General features: G+C 38.3%; 1 protein-coding gene across 1 annotated transcript in view; it reads right to left on the bottom strand.

The window, feature by feature from the left end:
* The window catches only part of LOC122795855 (xanthine dehydrogenase-like), a 5725158-nt gene that overhangs the window by 5159780 nt on the left and 545407 nt on the right, over nt 1-19971 (bottom strand). The window contains exon 5 of the mRNA XM_044064255.1: nt 3030-3106. Coding sequence (XP_043920190.1) covers nt 3030-3106 — 77 coding nt within the window. The remainder of the gene's footprint in view (nt 1-3029; nt 3107-19971) is intronic.

Below are 19971 nucleotides of genomic sequence, written 5' to 3'. Positions count from 1 at the left end.
TCCACCACATTCAGAACAGGAGGTATAGCTAAAGGCCTATGCTGGGGTAAAAACAAAAATTCCCTAAGCCTTTTCCTGGAATCAGAGAAATCCTGACCTTCCCATTTAAAATGCTCTCTCATGGAGTGAAGGGTCTCTGAAAAAGAAAAATCCTCAGGAGGAGAAGCAGAAGGAGTAGAATCATCCACATCAGAATCAGAATAATGAGAATACTCCTGCAAGTCTTCAGCCAAGACTCAGACACATCCAAGCCTGCTCATAATCCCCAACACAGGTTCCATCCTAGGCCTCTTATCAGGAGGGGGCATAGAGCCTCTAATTAAAGTAATTAAATCCTCTGCCATTTTGAGCATGTGCTTCTTGGGCACAACACCTGAAGAACTGGGAGGGACACCCACAGAAGCTAAACTAGACCTGCCTCTAGGAGAAGCCTTGGAAGCAGAAAGAGAGGGCCTAGACCCCTTAGGAAGGGAGGGGAGTACAGTTACTTGAGAAGCCCCTACAGCCTGCCCTGCCTCCTGGGAGGCCACATCCTGTAAAATCAAAGTTTCTCCCTGGGACTCCAGAGAGGCCTCCGTCGGAACCACCGGTTCCACTGACGCCTCTAAAGAACTGGCGTCCGGTTCGGACGACTCCTCTAACCTAGGTTTAACTGCCTTGTCCTTGCGCTTCTTTGAGGAAGCCGGCGTCGGAGCATCCGACGGCATTTTGTAATTGCACCGCTTCCCAAAGACCAACCTTGCACAATCCAACCTCCGCTTTATAGTGCGTTTATTAAACTTAGCACAAAAGCGGCATCCAACAACGTCGTGCTCAGGTCCTAAACAAGGTATACACAAATTATGGTAATCCCTATGCGGTATCTGTTTCCCACAAGAAATACAGCTATTCACTTTTTCTGACATCCGGTAAACCACTGAGGCAAGAAAAAACCAAAATATTCCCCAACGGGGTACTTAACCAACTCTGACTTCGGTCTGAAACTCCGAATTCGAAAAATTTCAGAACGCCGAACGGCACTTGCAACACTGCTTCTGCATCGGACCATGCGGCAAAAAAGACTGAGGATATGACGTCGGTCATGCGCATTTGTACCCTGACGTTCTGATGTCAGTCAAATGCGCCTTGACCGACGTCAGCCTTATACTCTGATATTCGGGCCGACCGAGGGACAGCGGACTACCCAAGTGTTAGGACTGCAGCAATGTGAGATGAAGAACATCATTAAAATAAACTGTACAATGTCAAAATAGATAAGATAGTTTCTATACATACAGTAATAAGGTTTCTTATACTAATTACACTTTATACAGATCTAGTTAAATAACTATGCAGTAGGACAGATGTTACAGTACAGAGCACCACGTTATTTACAAAGGGTAGATAGTAAAAGGTGATTTAATTTTGAGATTTAAATGAAATGAGTGCTAAAAGAGTTAAGACAAGCATAGGTAGAAGGTGAGGTGGTAAAGTGATAACTGGTAACGGAGTAGAGGAAAGGAGAGCGGATGTATAGCAGAAGAGGAGGAAGAAAGCCAAGATGTTATACTTATCCTGGAGATGTACAGCTACAGAGCCAGGATGCTGACAGGTGTTTTTTGTAGCTGCGTTTTGAATGCCTCTTGGCGTTCAAATCACCTGGCTTCACCAAGGGACTGTATATGTTACTAGTCTGCATATAATCACTATGAGTAGTCTTGCTGAAATCTATGTCTGCAATAGGGAATCAGTCCAGGAACTGCAGTTTATCAATGTAAATGTATGTAGCTAAAACTTTCCAGGCAATAGCGAGCTAGCCACTAAATCTATCCACTCCTGAGTGCTACTAAATGTATTACCAAACCTTGAGTGAAACTCTGATAGCAACTAGCCAGTTCTTCTTTACAGTATTCCATTTTCACTAACTGCTTCAGTGTACACTAATAATACATTAAACAGTGCCAGATGCCTTCTGCTATATTAAGACCATACCATCTGGGAGTGAGAGTATAACAGTTCACTGGAAGAGGCATCCATACTCTCAGCTATAATGTATCACTTCAGCTCATTCAAACATTGGTACACTAGTGTCTGGAATGTCCCATAAATAGTTTGCAAACATCATGGGGAATCATCAGGAGTGATTGGTTCACACCCCAAGGGGTTCATACTACTTCTATTCCCACAAAGCAAATCAAAGCACAACAATAATAATAATAATAATAAAATAAGATTTGACATATCCAGGTCATGGAGTCCTGCCTACCTACAGTTTTAATGTCTTCATTGGTTTTACATTTCTATATATAATATACTTTTTTCTGTTAACTAAGTAAAGACTCCAGGATTACATCACTCAGGAGACACAAATTCAAATGCATTTACTTTTAATAACAATAAAGAAAGGCATCCCACTCAGAGTTACTGGCTCTCAGAGTAACTGAGTTATACTTTAGTACATGCCTCTCAACTGTCCTTGATTTCACAGAATATCCCTGATTTTGCCTCACATTTTTATCCTGTCCCTTGTAAAATTTTTGATTTTCTGGTAAATCACTGAGGATTTCATTCAGTCAATAATATCAATCATTAGAGTTACTTCTTACAGTATAAAATGCACTTTAACGCAAAATCTGTTCTGTTAATGCTTTAAGTAAATTAGAATAATATTTTAAAAATATCCCTGATTTCGGGTCTTTGTCTCACTCCCATTATTTTTGGATTTGTGCAGAATTCTTCAGTAAAGAAGGTGAGACGTATTGCTTCAGTGCCTCCTGGTTCTCTGCCTTTACTTCAGTAATTGTTCAATGTTAGTTCAGCACATCTAGTTATGTAATAATGCTACCACCACAGAAATGTGAACAGGCTGCTTCTTAGTTGGCCACTGTCCATGGGTTAGAAAATAATGAGTATGTAAAACAGGAATAACAAACTAAATTATACATCTCCAGCAGAATAAGTGTAAACAAATAATACACAACTACATTTTGAGTTTATAGTGTTGAACTGTTACGTGATTCTTTCCTAATTAATAAGTGGTTTCTGCTTACCAGTGCACCTGCAAATGTTACCATCAAAGTTATCTTCTACCTGTTGCAAGGAGGGAGTCTGATTATTTTTCAATAGTCTGAAAGAGAAAGAGAAAGATGAAAGCCACACACATTGCAGTGTTCTGAAATACAGTCTTAGAAGATTAGAATGCATTGTCACTGTAAACTAAGTTGTGTGAAAACATGTAACCTAAATTATTTCAGAACCATTTATTCGAAGAATAAATGATAGTTAAGGATTCCATTCTCACAACAGAAATGTATAGCAAAATAAAAATTAGTCGCTCACTGTCCCTTTAAAGAACTAAGCAAAGACTAAATGCTTTATTCACCAAACTTACAGCCTGACACCTTAACCAACAATGGCTACTGACAAGAATTCACTTATATTACTACTCAGAATACCATACAATAAATTAAAAGTAAACTGATATCAATAATCTTTACATAACAAAACTATGTACGATTTAGTTGCAAACAGATAAGTGAAATGGGATTTTGCAAAGGTATTAGTCTATGGCCCACTGCCACCTTTCCCTTCCTTTCTCAGCTTCCTCTGCTGCCCATAACTATAGGAGTCCCACAGGGTTCTATCATAGGACCACTACTATTCACAACCTTCACAAATGACCGCCATACCTCCACACAGCATACAACTATCTTTCAGTATGTAGATGATACTACCTTAATCTGTGCTGCACAAAACATTCCCACCCTCCTGCATACAACTCAAATAGCATTCTCTGATGTTGAAAATTACCAAAGTCCAACTTATTCTCAATCCAAAGAAAACTCAGCTTATGATTATAACCAGTTCTTACAAAAACACTGATAACAGTCAATTTACTATCTACTCCACAAATGCTACTCCAATCGCTCCAGTGGCACAGGCTAAGCAATTAGCAATAACCATAGACTCCTACCTAAAATTTGACAGTCATCTCAACTTAACCATTAAAAAAGTACATGCCAAACTGGGATCACTCTACCATATCAAACCATTTCTTACTAACAACGCAAGATCAGCCATTGCTCGCTCCCAACTTCTATCCACCCTACTCTATGCATCTCCCATTCTGACTAATCTCAACAAAACTGAACTAAGCAAAATGGAAGCCTGCTATAACAGAATTGCCCCCTTTGCTGCAAATTGCTCATATAGAACTTCATCACTGTACTGCTTTGAGACAGCTTAAACGGCCCAACCTCCTAACCTACAATCAGCTCTGCCTCTGTCATTCTATTACCTCCCCAATAAGTGTCTTGCCCTCAAAACCTAGTACATCACTCAGCCAAACAGCTTCTTAGATCATCAAGCAAACTACTACTAGAAGTCACCAACAGCTACAATAGCTTTGGAGCCACACTATATAGTAGTTCAGTGGCTAAAAAATGGAACTCTCTCCCCACTAGGATACAAAACACATTGTCCAAAACTTCCTTAAAAAACCTCAGTGGTATGACTGCTCCCCAGGCTAGTGGAAGGGGATAAGGTACACATACTAAACCTAGAGTATTTGATAATAGTTGTAACTCTTACTTACAAACACTGGCTAATGTACAATGTATATACTGTACCTGTGTACTATGTATGTATTCTACCTATGTTCCAAATTTCAACTGTACACCACAAATCTATTAATTACCTCTATTTTTAAATTAATATTTTCTTGTTTGTCCTCTCCACTGTAATTGTTGATGTGCTGCATACCACTGTTAAAAACATGTCTATTGTAATTTGTGTGTATACTGATCAAGTCTAAATATCTAAATGTATCTAATTTTTCCTGCCCGGGTCTCTGCTGAAAAAGGGCCTTTTCGTCTCAGACACCCCCGTTAACATATGTAAAATAAATAAATAAATGTATATATATATATATATATATATATATATATATATATATATATATATAAATTTATTTTTTTTAAAGAATCACATTTCTTCATTTTGCCCTGCCTAGTCACTTTCTTTTAATTATTTTACTTCTGCCGTGCTGATTTACAGAATTTCTTTCGGTCTTTAAGTGGAGCACAGAGTAAAACCTAAATCTCTCCTAATGAATATTTCAAGCAGAAAGTGTTGCTAAATTTATTCACTGGCAGTTTAAGGTAAAGTTGTGTAAGATCTACATCTTATGACAGAATCTCTAATTACTGCAGATGTAAGGATGACAATGCTTTATAAAGGGGAGACTGCAACAGGCAAGTTATGTGGTATTATTAACACCTGCATGTATGAACACTCATTAGTAAAAGCAAATATGCTGGTAAATTTAATACAAGAAAAGTACTCATTTTTGGAATGACAAAAATAATAACCTATACAAAAAAAAGGTAATTTCCAACATGGTACCATTCAGTAATATTTAAGAAGGCACCGACATCAGAGCAAAAGACTTTACCAATCATGGGAAATGGTGAAGAGCTTTGATTATGCATGTAGAGCAAACGTGTTTAAATCTAGTATAAAACAGTGATCATAGTAAGTCAGTAAGTGCACTAACTGTTCTCTGCGGTACTGTTATTAATTACAAAAATCTACCTAGAGGTTGATGTGAAACTTTCCTCTCCTTAAAGTACTAAATATAATTTTAGCAGCAGGCTGTAAAGAAACATTTCTTCTTTTACATTTAACATAAAGAAACATTTCTTTGTTTATATTTAACAAAGTAAGCAGGTGAACACACAGACAGACTCACTCACACTCTCACTCACACGCACACACTCTCTCTCTCTCACAAGACTTCTCTCTCTCAAGACTCTCTCTCTCTCTCTCAGACTCTCTCACAGCCTCTCTCACAAGACACTCTCTCACAAGACACTCTCTCTCACAAGACACTCTCACTCTCTCTCTCAACACACTCTCTCTCAACACACTCTCTCTCTCAACACAGTCTCACTCTCTCTCTCAACACACTCTCTCTCTCAACACACTCTCTCTCTCTCTCTCTCTCTCTCTCGCACATGCAGACTCTCTCTCTCTCTCTCTCTCTCTCTCTCTCTCTCTCAGACACTCTCTCTCTCTCTCTCGCGCAGACTCTCTCTCTCTCGCGCAGACTCTCTCTCTCTCGCGCAGACTCTCTCTCTCTCGCGCAGACTCTCTCTCTCGCACACGCAGACTCTCTCTCTCTCTCTCTCGCACACGCAGACTCTCTCTCTCTCTCTCGCACACGCAGACTCTCTCTCTCGCACACGCAGACTCTCTCTCTCGCACACGCAGACTCTCTCTCTCTCTCGCACACGCAGACTCTCTCTCTCTCTCGCACACGCAGACTCTCTCTCTCTCTCGCACACGCAGACTCACAAACACTCACACACACTCACACTCTCACACACTCTCACACACTCTCACACACACACTCACACACACTCTCACACACACTCTCACACACACTCTCACACTCACACACTCTCACACACTCTCACACACTCTCTCACACACTCTCACACACACTCTCACACACTCACTCTCACACACTCTCACACTCACACTCTCACACACTCTCACACTCACACTCTCACACACTCACACACACTCACACACACACTCACACACACTCACACACACTCACACACACTCACACACACTCACACACACTCTCACACACTCACACACACTCTCACACACTCACACACTCACACTCACACACTCTCACACTCACACACTCTCACACTCACACACTCACACTCACACACACACTCACACTCACACACACTCTCACACACACACACACACACACACACACACACACACACACACACACACACATTAGCTCCTGGTACTAGTCTTGCCATAGTGGTAAGCTCATGTGTGAGCTGATTGGCTATCACTGTTCCTCGCTGACAATCTGCTTCACTCACCTCCCGTCTCCATCCCCAGCTATCTACATTTATACCGAAGTCCCCCCATAATTAAAACCTCCCTAACTCTGCCCAGTGAGTACTATCAAGTCATATGCCACTCAAACCCAACGTGCTTAGTATTCCACAACATAGTAACTTTTACCACTCTATTTCTCTCACTGCCGAATCATTATACCAGTCATGTTCAATAAATAATTAAAACCTCACTCACTCTGCCCAGCACACAAATATTATACTATTCAAACCTAAGTTGCTTATTAGTCCACAACACAATAACTATTACTACATAACATCACTCCCACTACCACATGGCATCCCCATTACCAACAGTTCAAAAAACAGATGCAAGAAAACCAGATACATCAGTCCATGAAAAGAAGACAAAAGTAGCACTGATCACTGAAACTGCTACACTCGGTGATTATAGTGTATTATGTACAGAGACACACACCAGGATTTGCGGGCAGAAACAAGGGCAATGTGGAATAAGGGTTCCCAGACAGTACCAACAATAGTAGGAGCCATGGGTCTCAAAGAACTTACAGGCTTATTTAAATATGCTACTGACACATACAACTTCATATGAATTGCAGAAGTCATCAGTTTTGGGCACATTGTGAGTGCTGTGAAGGGCACTTTTGGCCAACAGCAAAAACTGAAACAATACTAATTTCATGAACTTTAATTGTACTTTAACTTAGAGATGGGTTTCATTCCCGTCTTGGTATTAGGAACCCGAAAGACTTGAAAAAATTAAACAGACTGAATTATAAAAGAAAAAAAAAAAATTACATCAATATCCATTATCTCATAACTCCAGTAAACGTGTTAAGAACCACATACACTTTTTCATATACATTCCAATAATCAATACCTCTCTGGTGAATCAATACCTCTCCTGTAAATTAATTAGTGAAGAGCAAAATTCATTATACTTACTTCTCAATCTATGCCCACCCCTTCAAAAACTTATTCTACTTCTAGTCACTATCTTATAGGTTCATAGGTTCATAGGTTCATACTAGGCTATCTGCCCAAGGGCATTTATAAGCCTAGCCCATAGTTATGTGGCTTTCGCCACCCCTTTAGTTTGAATAAAAACTATGCCTATCATTTTTCTGTGCCTCTGTCAAGCAGTGACACTGAAGTAATCCCTGGGGTATATCTGCGATCTCCCATCCATTGGTCAAGATTCCTCTTGAACAAGGCCAGCGAGGTGCTCTGCCTCACATGTACCGGGATTTTGTTCCACAGCATAGGGAGTCTCTGGGTGATGAATCTGTCCCTCCAGCACATTCTATTTATAACCGTGTCAAGGTTTAAGTCTCCGCCCTTGTGGTTCTGAGGGATCTAGATTTTTTGAGGTGAAGCATATTCATCAAATCTGGGTTTGACATGGCCTTATATGTCAGGCACAGGTCACCTCTGTGCAAGCGGTATGAGACTGAATAGAGCTGGAGTTCTTTCAGTCGGGCAGCATAAGACATATTTTGAGACCCTTTATCCTTTTGGTGAGGAACTTTCGGGCCTTTCAAGCTGCAGCAGGTGTCTGGTCAGATACATTCGAACGGGCATTGTACTCAATCATAGGTCTAATGAGTGATGAGTACAGGGGACGATGACCTCCCTTGATCTAGATGTGAATCCCTTCATGATCAGGTGGGCGATATAGAAGGTTTTCCTAACTACTTTAGCAACATGAGTGTCAAACGAAGGCTACTGTCAACTTGGGTCCCCAGATCCCTGATGACTTTTCTGTGCTCAGTGGATTGCCACCTATATGGTAGCTAGGGTAACCTTGTTTTTCCCGTAGGGTATGACTATGCATTTTTTGGCGTTTAACTTCAGGCCATGGCTCTGGCACCAGTTATCCGTTTCTGTGAGGCCCTTCTGGAGGATATCTGTGTCAGATGTGTTTTCGACTATGGCGCCCAGTTTGCAGTCATCTGCAAACTTTGTCAGCCATAACCCTCCTGTGTTTGCTTGTGCTTCAGAAAAGTAGATGCCGAACAAGAGTGGACCCAGGACTGAGCCCTGTGGGACACCACTTGTGACAGGCTATGAGTCTGACATGGCTCCAGCAACTCTGACCCTGTGGGTTCTGTCACTTAGCCAGTTTGCAACCCATCTTGTGATGTATGGGTTTACATTCAAGCTGATGAGTTTTTTATTACAATAAGGTGTTATTACAATAAGGTGATACTCAACTTATCCCAGGCGCAAACCTACCAAATTAGCTAATTCAAACATCTGCTGCATTTAAAACAAATGGCCCTGGTGTGAGTCATGCCTACAACAATATAACCCCACAAATGCTGGCCATAACAGAGCTCTAATTTAAATCAATTCATAATCACTTTCCACGATAACTGTATTACAGGTGGTGTAATCACACTTGTAAGTAAATACAGTAATGCTGAAGCAACCATTACTGATGGATGCAACTCTAAATATGACAAAAATCATAATTGGACCCAACTTCAGTTAACTAAATATAAACATACTAAAACCTTTGTAGCTACAATAAACATTCTGCCTCCCCTCATCTACCAAAATTCATCAATCCATTATTGACAACATCTTTTCATTAACCAAGAAAAACTAATCAGAACTGGAGACATTATTAACTGTGAATACTCTGGGCCTTCAAAACACACACTTGATAGACTCGCATGCTCCATAAACCAGATATAAGTAGTAAAGAAATGTAACAACTTCAAAAGTATCTAAAAAAAACTCACTGTTGGCTGTAGTCCCTGATTCTTAATGAAGTACTCCCCAAATCCCTAAGTAACCATAATCTTATACTCTCTGCCTAGATTCTGAATATACCTAAATATTCATCCAAATGTCTTACCATCAGATACATAGCTGAGCACTCTACAAAATCCCTGATAGGTGAATTGGGCCTAATGGAATGCAACCCTTTATTTACATCCATCTGTCCAGATATGGCTTTTACATTATTCATAAACACCTTAAAACCTATTCTAAATAAAGTATACCCTCTGAAAATTGAAGGCTAATATCAAGAAAGTAGCACGAATAACATCTTAGTTAGTCATTGTGGAACAGGTGTGGGAAGAGTTGAAACTAGACCCAGAAAATTCTAAACAAACTCAACCAATTCAAGTATGTTAGAAAAACACTTGGATTAGTAACAATCCAACAAAAGCCAATTATTTGAGAAATAAGAAGCAATCACACTTGGGGCAAACAAAAGAAATCTGAAAAAATGTAAAAACAGTTTAGCTAACCATACAATATTTAGTACCACCATGAAGTCAAATTAAATTCAGACACTATCCAGGGAATTTATCATAACGCATGCAATCCTCTAAACCCAATCCTACCATTTGTTCAGCAAGCTCACATAACCCCGATGAGCCATTCCCCTCTTACCAAAACTACCCATAGTTCTAATTCAGGCTATTAATTATTAAAAACTAACCTGAGTGGAATGTCACACCTCCTAACACCTGCAGATTTCCTGGCTGGACAGCTTAGACCTGAGATATATTCCAGAGAATGAAGTTTTGCAACTTGCCTCTAAACAAATATCCACATCTCAAATACAGTAAAGTTACAAAGAAGCAAAAATATGTAAATTTTTTAGCACACATGCCTCTTCACAACTGTGATGATAATAATATGTCAGCCAGGCATAATGGCAATTTTTTTATTGAAAAAGTAAATAGATTAAACATAAATATTATTATAATAAGCAGTAATATATTAAAACACTCACTGAGGTAAATGCCTCTTGCCAGACAAGTTCAAAAATAATACAAGATAAAAAAGCACAGGCAGAGGCAACCATGCACTCGCAAATAGCGTACTGTGAATAAACGTATTACTCTGTATATGAAACAAAGCAAATTTAATGGTGTACGCAAATGGTGAGCGCTTTCACAAATGCTTCTTCAGACCATGACACACCTTGTTACTAATTAGTTCTTATATAAATATTATTATAATTACAAAAGCAACTACAATCTCTCTAGCTATAATAGATAGAACCAAACCGTAAGTGTGACTTTCATTCATGCAGATGTAATCTTCAGTTTGTAGCAAACCATTCTGTAAATGTCATTTCATTTTTGAGACATTTGCATAATTATAATTTCTATGCATATTTGTATACTTAATGTGCAAATAAATGAGAATATCTACAAAGCAGTGCTAGTTAGACACCAACTATTGGTGAAAAGTTTTAGTATCCTTGCGTAAGCTTTCATTCGATGCCACCAAATATTACATAAACACATTTTTCCTCAATTTATTATCATAATTAACATGTGACATATATTTAAAATAGTTAAAGAAAAGAGCAGACATTTGCTCTAGGACAGATGACCTTGTCTGAGGATCTATTTTTGATCACAGCAGTGAATGGACACGAGATATGCTGTTCTAAATTGTGTGTAGGAGCCTAATATACATGTCTGAGGTATGTACAATGCCGGAGATGCATAATATAACAGTTTTGCATATTTTATTACTAAACAAGTAAAATATATATGCAAGTTAGTAGTAGGCAAACAGCATGTATCACTGACAGCTTTTGCAGCATTATATTAGCTTCCAATTGATACTATAAAGTACCATTTGCATGTTATGTGGTTCCGGTTATTAAACGAAAAATTAACATGGCACTGATTCATAGTTTGGCATACAAAGAAATCACACTTTCCTGCTTAATGACCACAGTATCCTGTCAGCAGACATTACTGACCTGTGTGCTGAGCTGTCCTATACAATGTTGATCACCATGCTATGTGGACACTACCTGAAATATTTACATAAAACATGCATATATATCACATTTACTGCTAAATAAGTACAAATATCTACAAAGTGGAGATTGTTAGACACCAGTTCTCTTTGACAACTTTTCCACCACTATAAAATCTGTCACGTCATGCCATAAAGTATTATCAACTCTGACTCAGTTAAGGCATTAACAGAAATTTTAGTATGGTATATATTCAAAATTTGGCACATGGATAATTAAAAAACACTCACTACCTCATTTCAGTCAGAAAGAATTCCTGACCCATAAGTTGAGTTAGCCTGTTAAATAGTGTTATGAAATGCTACTAAGTGGACAGTCCCTGACATATTTCCATAAACATGATATTTATATACATTAGCATATAGCTAATGACGTACAAACATCTGCAAAGCTATGGCAGCTGGACATCAGGTATCACTGCTAGGTTTTCCAGTATAATGTAAGCTTTTTTTCTTCTACCACAAAGTCCATACAAACTCCTTGGTCAATTGTTACCATAAATATCAATATGGCATGTACTCATAATTTAGCATGAGCATAAATCCCACTTACTGACCATCTCATTTGGGTTAGTAGTCCTAATTGTAAAGGGCATGTCTGCTCAAAGAGATCAAGAGAACACTTCATATCTCACTGATCTAATCAATTATAGATAATAACATGAAGTGCACACGCATGTGCGTTTGTGAAAAATATTTATTTATTACTTTTGTTTACCAGGTAGTGTCCGACTAGGCCAGGGGCCAGTTTTCAGTGGAGATCTGAGGAGAAAAGCTCCACAGTATTACAGAAAAAATATTTTTGCAACAGAATACAATGCAGGCAATAGTAAAATACAGTCAATAGAACAATGCAAGCAACAGTACAAAAACAGCAATTGCTCAATACAAGTACTAAAATAATTTCTATATAAGCACAATTAATAAACAGACGATAGGAGTAATGGAGAACAGTAGTAGAAGAGAGTTAATAATTATCCTGGAGCGTAGCAAGAGCATAGCCAATGATTAGTCAGGTGCTCCTTTAGGAGTGATTTTAACTGATTGTGGTTAGGGTTTTTTGCTATTGACTCTGAAAAAGTGTTAGAGTTTGGCTATCTTGTGAGAATAGAGGGAGTCGCCAAGACTGTTGTGGAAGTTGGCAACCTGGCAACCTTGAGTAACAATTTGTTAGAAGATCTAAGAGTTCTAGGATTGTTACTAGGTTGGACTAAGTAGGAGATCACAAGGCAGTTGCTGGGGTGATAATTTTGTGGGGTAAGATTAGCTGATTAAATAATAAAAGGTTGGGGAGCTCTAGCTAGTCCCACTGTGAGAGAGCTGCACAATGGTGAGATCTGTATGGATGATTTATAACATATTTAGCAATCTTGTTGTAGCATGCTTCAAGGTTGCTGAGGTCCGATTTTCTAAGGTTTGTGAATATGAGTGAACCATACAGGAGGGAAGACAGCAGGTGTGTGTGAGCAGAGGAAAATCTGGCATTGGGAGTTAAGTATGGTTTGGCCCTGGATAGGATGCCAAGTTTTATGTGGACTTTTTTGATAGTTTGTGCAATATGTATACCAAATTTGAGGTTATTATCTAAGGTAACACCTAAAAGTTTAGTGTGGCTAGTGGGGTCTATCTTGATACCATTTGCAGAGGTAATAGAGAAAGGGGGCATGGAAGATTTTTTTTTTTTTTTTTGTTACTGAAAAATAAGTATTTTGGTTTTGTTGGGATTTAAAATGAGTTGGTGGTGAGAGAGGCATGTTTGTATGTCCTGAAGAGATGATTGCATTTTTTGTTGTAGTTCTTGGGGTGAGGAGGCAGAGCAGATAAGTGTAGCATCATCGGCATACTGTACTATTGAGCAAGTTGGGTTGCTGAACTAAGATTATCTGTGAATATGATAAAAAGAAGAGGGATGAGTATAGAGCCTTGTGGTACAGCCACAGTGATGGGGAGTAGGGGGGAAAAGGAGTTTTCCCATTTTGTAGCCTGTTGTCAATTGGAAAGATAGTTACGGAACCAAGTTAGTGTTGAAAGACTAAGGCCAGGAAGACAATTTATTAAGTAGTAGCTGGTGGGATATGGTGTCAAAGGCTTTGGACATATCGAGGAAACTAGCTGGCCTTCATTCATGAAATGATGGATAGTATTAGTGAAAGTTAGGAGGGCGGTACTGGTACTATGTTTAGGTCTAAAGCCGTGCTGAGTACTGGAAAGGAAGTTATTGTTTAGTGTGTTTTTATATACATACATACTGTACACACACACACTTGTATACAGAAATATATGTGTGTGTATATATATATATATATATATATATATATATATATATATGTATACATATATATATATATATATATATATATATATATATACATATACACACACAAACGTGTGGGTATATATAACTAGACACACATGCATGCGCACATGAGTGTATGCTTACAAATACAGATAAACACACATGAAGCGCTCTATATATATATATATATATATATATATATATATATATATATATATATATATATATATATATATAGTTTCACTTCATATTACTAAAATATCGAATTTCAGCATTTCGACAGTATAAAACCGAAACCATCACAACACCGACACTTCACAATCACGAAACCAAAACATCCAACATACACAATACAGCACACAACACATAAACCATAACACCCACACCACAAAACAATTAAATTCAAAACACCACACAGATACACACACCTACACTACACAAATGCAGGGGGGAAAGCCCCCCTGTGCTCCTCACACACACGCCTACTTATATATACTAACTCAGAGATCGCACAAACAATAAAGAAAAAAATAATCACACACAGCCAACACACACAATCATACCTCCACCTCCTACCCTAACCCACTCGTACAAATTAGAAAAACACTCACGCATACTCACTCACCTTAAACTGCAGACACCATCCCAGCCAAACACTTCCACAACATAACGTACATGCATAAGTGTGAATTCGACATAGTCCTATTCGCGGTTATGCACTTTCGTTATTTTGAAGTTTCAACTTCATGGACACGAATTTCTGAAATTCGATATTTCAACAATTCGTGTTTATGAAGTGAAACCACACACACACACACACACCCACATATATATATATATATATATATATATATATATATATATATATATATATATATATATATAAAGCAATATATTGCAGTCAAGTACCACCTCAAAGAAAATCTTAAAAATAACCACCAGTTAATTCACATCCTCATGGCTTTTAGCGGTTCTTTTTAATAAATTGCACATTCTCTTACAACTCTGGCTCCAATGCTGCATAACAACTGACTTCTGCTGATACAAATGCTCATCCTCATTACCCATTTTACTGCTTTTGAAATGAGAAGAATGTCACTTTGAATGTGAAAAAGGTATGTCAAACAACGTTACTTTCTGAGGTTTAAAAGTAACCGTCATTTTCAGCTACAATGAAAGCATTATTCCGCTCGCTGCTCAGGTTACTGGCCCTCACCAAAGAATATACAACAATTACACACTAATGGACAGCATTATTACACACAGTATAGCAATATTTATCTAAGACATACTACCAGCTTCTATGCTTATGTGATTATCATATCTGAGCTGAAATGTCAGAACCACTTCCTAAAAATATTCTCTAGATGTGAGTTTGCCACAAACTACTGCATTTAAAACAAATTGTTACTGGAAGTCACCGTGCTCTGAAGCCACAGTAACTACAACAGGTGGTTATGGCTCTTGGTTCCATTAACATGAGGCCGAGTAAGACAAGAACATCACCTGAATGAAGTTTACTAGAGCACTTCACAACAGCTCTATAAACAGCTGTGAAATACTTTTAAAAATGGTACATCTTTAGATGGCCAATGAGAAATTACTTGATAGTTAATTACCTGAAGCACAAGATGCCAAAAAGCACAATTACAACAGCCATTTTCTATAGGAAATCACTGCTGGTGAGATTTCTAAGTGTGCATGAGACTTCTCCTTTTTGAGTTGGTGTAACCATGGTGTCAATATGTACACGTTCGGATATTAGGAGATTTGCCTCCCACACTAGGGAGGGTGCAGGTATGCTTAATTTCTGCAAAAAAAAAAAAAAAACACTCCACTTTTCACCCTTTTGTGCTTCACGCATTAGTTTTTAATTTTTCTGATGCTCAGAGTTTTGCCTTTCAACTTTTTTTTGGTAGAACCTAAAAAAGAGATTGTGTATGCATGCATATGAGCATGAGTATATACGTGCACGGTCACTAAACAATATCAAATCAAACCACAAAATATCTGATCAAACTAGGTGGGAAGCTGCGCCCCCCACACCCCCCTAACAATATATTCTAACTCCAGTGTCGCACTACAGTGGGGAACAGGGCATATACCTGCCAGAGCTGTTTTTCGGTCAAATGAGTATTCGGTCATATGGGTTTTCGGTCATATGGTCTCAGTCAAATGGGCTTCGGTCATATGTAGTGAACCCGTATGTGCATATAGTACTCTGGGGGTGTAAGTGCAGTAATGACCACAGTTTTCTGATTTTAAGTAGAGGTCGCAGAAAATATGAAAACCGTGTATTTTATTCCTGCAGAACTATGATGGGACATGTTTATGTTCAGCAGCAGAATCAACCAGATAACGGTATATATGTGTGAACACATGCAGTGGGACAACAGATGCAGCAGGACAATCTGATTATCAACTCAATAATAATTTGTAAAATAAATGTTTTTTCTATGGAAGTATCTGCTTTTTTTAAGAAGCACTCTGCATACACAAAAGCAGGGTATCTAGTAACCCTGCTTTTGGATGTTTTCAGTAACCATAAATACTTCAATATTTTGTATTTTTTGTGAAGAACATGAAGATGAGCATGAGGCATCATATGGACGTCAGGAAAGAAGTGGCTGCCACTGTAGGTGACATTATGTATATGTATATAGCCTTAATCCTCTATCCCAACTTTCTGGTACTTTTCAGAAAATAGACCATCAACTATTATCAGCCCCTCACACACATATTTCAACCTTCCACTGACTGCTAGATACATCCCAGCATTATTCAAGTGCCCCACTGTTATTCTACACCAGTCAAGACAGCAGATGACTACAGACCAACATCCATATACAGCCATATGGCAGACATAATGAAAAAGTCATATGGAACAGATACGGCTTTAGGACCAAGCATAGCACCACCACAGCTATTTTCTCACAGACGAATGACAAATACTCAATTATGAGAAATGACTATTGACTAGGACAGTACTCACTGATCTAAAACTACCCTTTGGGTGTGCTTACCACACTGTCGTGTTACTAAAACTAAAGCAATGTAGATTTTCAGGTGAGGTATGTGATTGGTTCACAAACTACCTGCTCAACAGAACATCCATAATTTGTAAAAAACATTCAAACCTAATCTCGACTACTACCAATATTGGAGTACTCCAAAGTTCAGTACTTCGGTCCCTTTTATTCTCACTGTTCATTAATAACCTCCCATGGCAGTTCTCCTACCTCCACTGTTTACTGTATGCTGATAAGATAATTATCACTAGGGCTGCTGCATCCACACAGCAAATCAACTTGAAAAATAATTTAAAAAGCTTGGTAATTGGCTTTAGAGTTATCAAACACCAGAAAATCAACAGTAATGTTATTCAGGACCAGTAAACGTTTCTCCATGGCACACCCCTCACTCTCTTTGACCCTGGCCAACACCCAAATGTTGAACCAAAGAAATACCTTGGGATAACTATACCAGACACTGTATTTCCTTCTTTATATATTTTATTTAGGTTTACCAGGGTAGGGTGCTGTTCAACAACTATTTCTTAACCATGTGGAGCAACAGTCCCAGAAAGTTCTTATCCAACTCAAAATATCCTACACAACATCCTACTTACTAACCAAGGAAACTAGGCATAGCACAGTCCTAAACATTCTGCTGCCTCATCTGGAACACTCCCTGCCAAGAAGTGTTCAGTATTCCCCAAATCAGGAAATACTACAAAAAATGCAGAATAAAATTCTAAGATTTAACCAGTTAAGCCTAAGTAAAAACAACATTGCCAGACAATTGCTGAATCTAACTGGCTTCCAGATGGCACAGCAATCCTACTTCTTACACCTTAACCTACAAAGTAATTAATGACTGTGACTGCCCTTGACTTTTAAAAAAGTCTGTTTTAGAAGCTCTTGGTGGGACCTTTAGAACACAGATGTCAAACTGCCAGTCTGGCCAGGCCCCCTGACAACAGCAGAAAAGACATTTGCAGAACTATCCCCTGCCAATTGGAATATAGTAACACGGGTTATCAGGTCCTTCCCTTAGCCTACAGACTTTCCACAAGTCACTGAAAAAATGATACTGGATTAAGCCATCAATGTAAATCTGGAGCATTTCTCCCCGGGCCTCCACTGAAAACAGGATCTGTGGAACCTAGACGGACATTCCCGGTCAACAAATGTTAAATAAAAATAAAAAATAAAAAAAAAATAAATGTTTCAATTTGGGATATTATGCCTAGCAGGCTTTATTTTAAACTCTGTTTCTAACATATAGCCAAACAATCCACATATGATGTACTGACAATATAAGAAAAAACTACAGTATAGTATGTCTACATTTAGTGAGGTTTGCTTCATTGGCCTAAATGTACCCCCAAAAAAGTTAAGGTTTAGGTATTCACAAGTGATGTAGCTGAAACACTGGTATGTCCTCAAGGGGTTATTCACATATATTCCATGGCATCTCTAGTGGGGTTTGGTTTATGGCCTAAATGTACCCATAAAGACTTAAAAAGTAAAAGAAAATCTAAAATGCCATGGGCATTTACAAGCCATGTAGCTGAAACACTGGTATGTCCTTAAGAGATCACATTCATAAATCCCATAGGTCTCCACTACAGGAGGTTTAAGGTTTTCCACTGGGAAAGCCCTAGCTTGTTTGGGTCTTTCTTAGAGATGTTACTGAATTATTTGTCTGTGCAATTTTTTTTATCCTTTGGTTTGGATGTTTTAACACTCACAGAGGCAAACAGGTAATGTCTCCGCCCCAACTTCACAGTATCACTTCACATTACAAATGAGTATTGAATAGATAGTTGGGTAATGCATTTAAGTATGGCCAACAATTCAAGTTCTCTCTCCACAGTGTATTACTACCCTTCCTAAATGAATATCCCAACTATAGGTCAGCAAACCTCCCACTGCTGATGTTCAATTAACTCAATTGCTTCTATGCATGATTGATGTTTCTGAATTACAATTTCTTTTTATGTATATAAACTGCTTTCTATTATTTCCAGTGTATATACACTAAGGAACATATCTGTAGTTAATATTTTTCTTATGCTTAGATGCACTTGGAATGTACTTTCTCCAAAGAATGATTTGTATGTTATATTAAATTCCTCACTGCTAATATACTAGTTCCCATATACTTTTGAGGATGCCCAGGTCATTCCTGGAAAGGGCCCTCAGACCAGTGTACTTACCCAGCTAGCAAATATAAAATAAATAAACAAACAAAAAGCATAGCCCTCATCTTGTTAAAGTACATGGCTAAAAATCATCAGGGATAATGCCCAATACCCAAAATAAGGAACATTTTCATCTTCTTCATGTACAGTTTCAAAAGTTGCAAATTTTAAGACTAACACAAGAAAAACTTCTAAAACAATGACCAAAAGCTAGGAAACAAATACAAACTAAAGCTCCAAAAACATAAAGGACAACAAGCTGCCTGGAACGCAAACCCACATTTATTTTAAATACTGAAACACGCCATTAAGCACTTTCGTCGTCAAATCAGGACTTCAGCAGATTCCGATGAAGTCGTGATTCGATTATGAAAGTGCTTAATGGTATGTTTTAATAGTTAAAATAAATGTGGATTTGTGTTCTGGACAGCCTGTACCCTTTAAGTTTTTGGAGATTCTAAAAAATGAGAAACCACCCCACCCCTCTGGGGTGGGGATTACTGGAAAAAGCACACTGTACAGCAAACTTACCTACGTCTACAGTCCTACTTCCATTCTATATGACTTCACAAATCCTGCAGCACCATCAATAATCAGCAATCAGTAAAAATTAAATACATTGCCTGCATCCATACTCCCATCACACTTAAGGCTCCGAAAAAAATTTCCAAAGTAATTATAGAAAAAAAAACACCCAATTCAACTACAGTGAAGTTCAGCAACACTTGTGTTGGTTAGTGGTACTGATGTCTCCAGAGCTCTCAGCATACAGAGGAAGTAAA

Source organism: Protopterus annectens, chromosome 2.part2, assembly GCF_019279795.1.
Source record: "Protopterus annectens isolate FY-2018-M chromosome 2.part2, PAN1.0, whole genome shotgun sequence".
Taxonomy (NCBI): domain Eukaryota; kingdom Metazoa; phylum Chordata; order Ceratodontiformes; family Protopteridae; genus Protopterus; species Protopterus annectens.
This window is presented reverse-complemented; position numbering and strand designations above follow the sequence as displayed.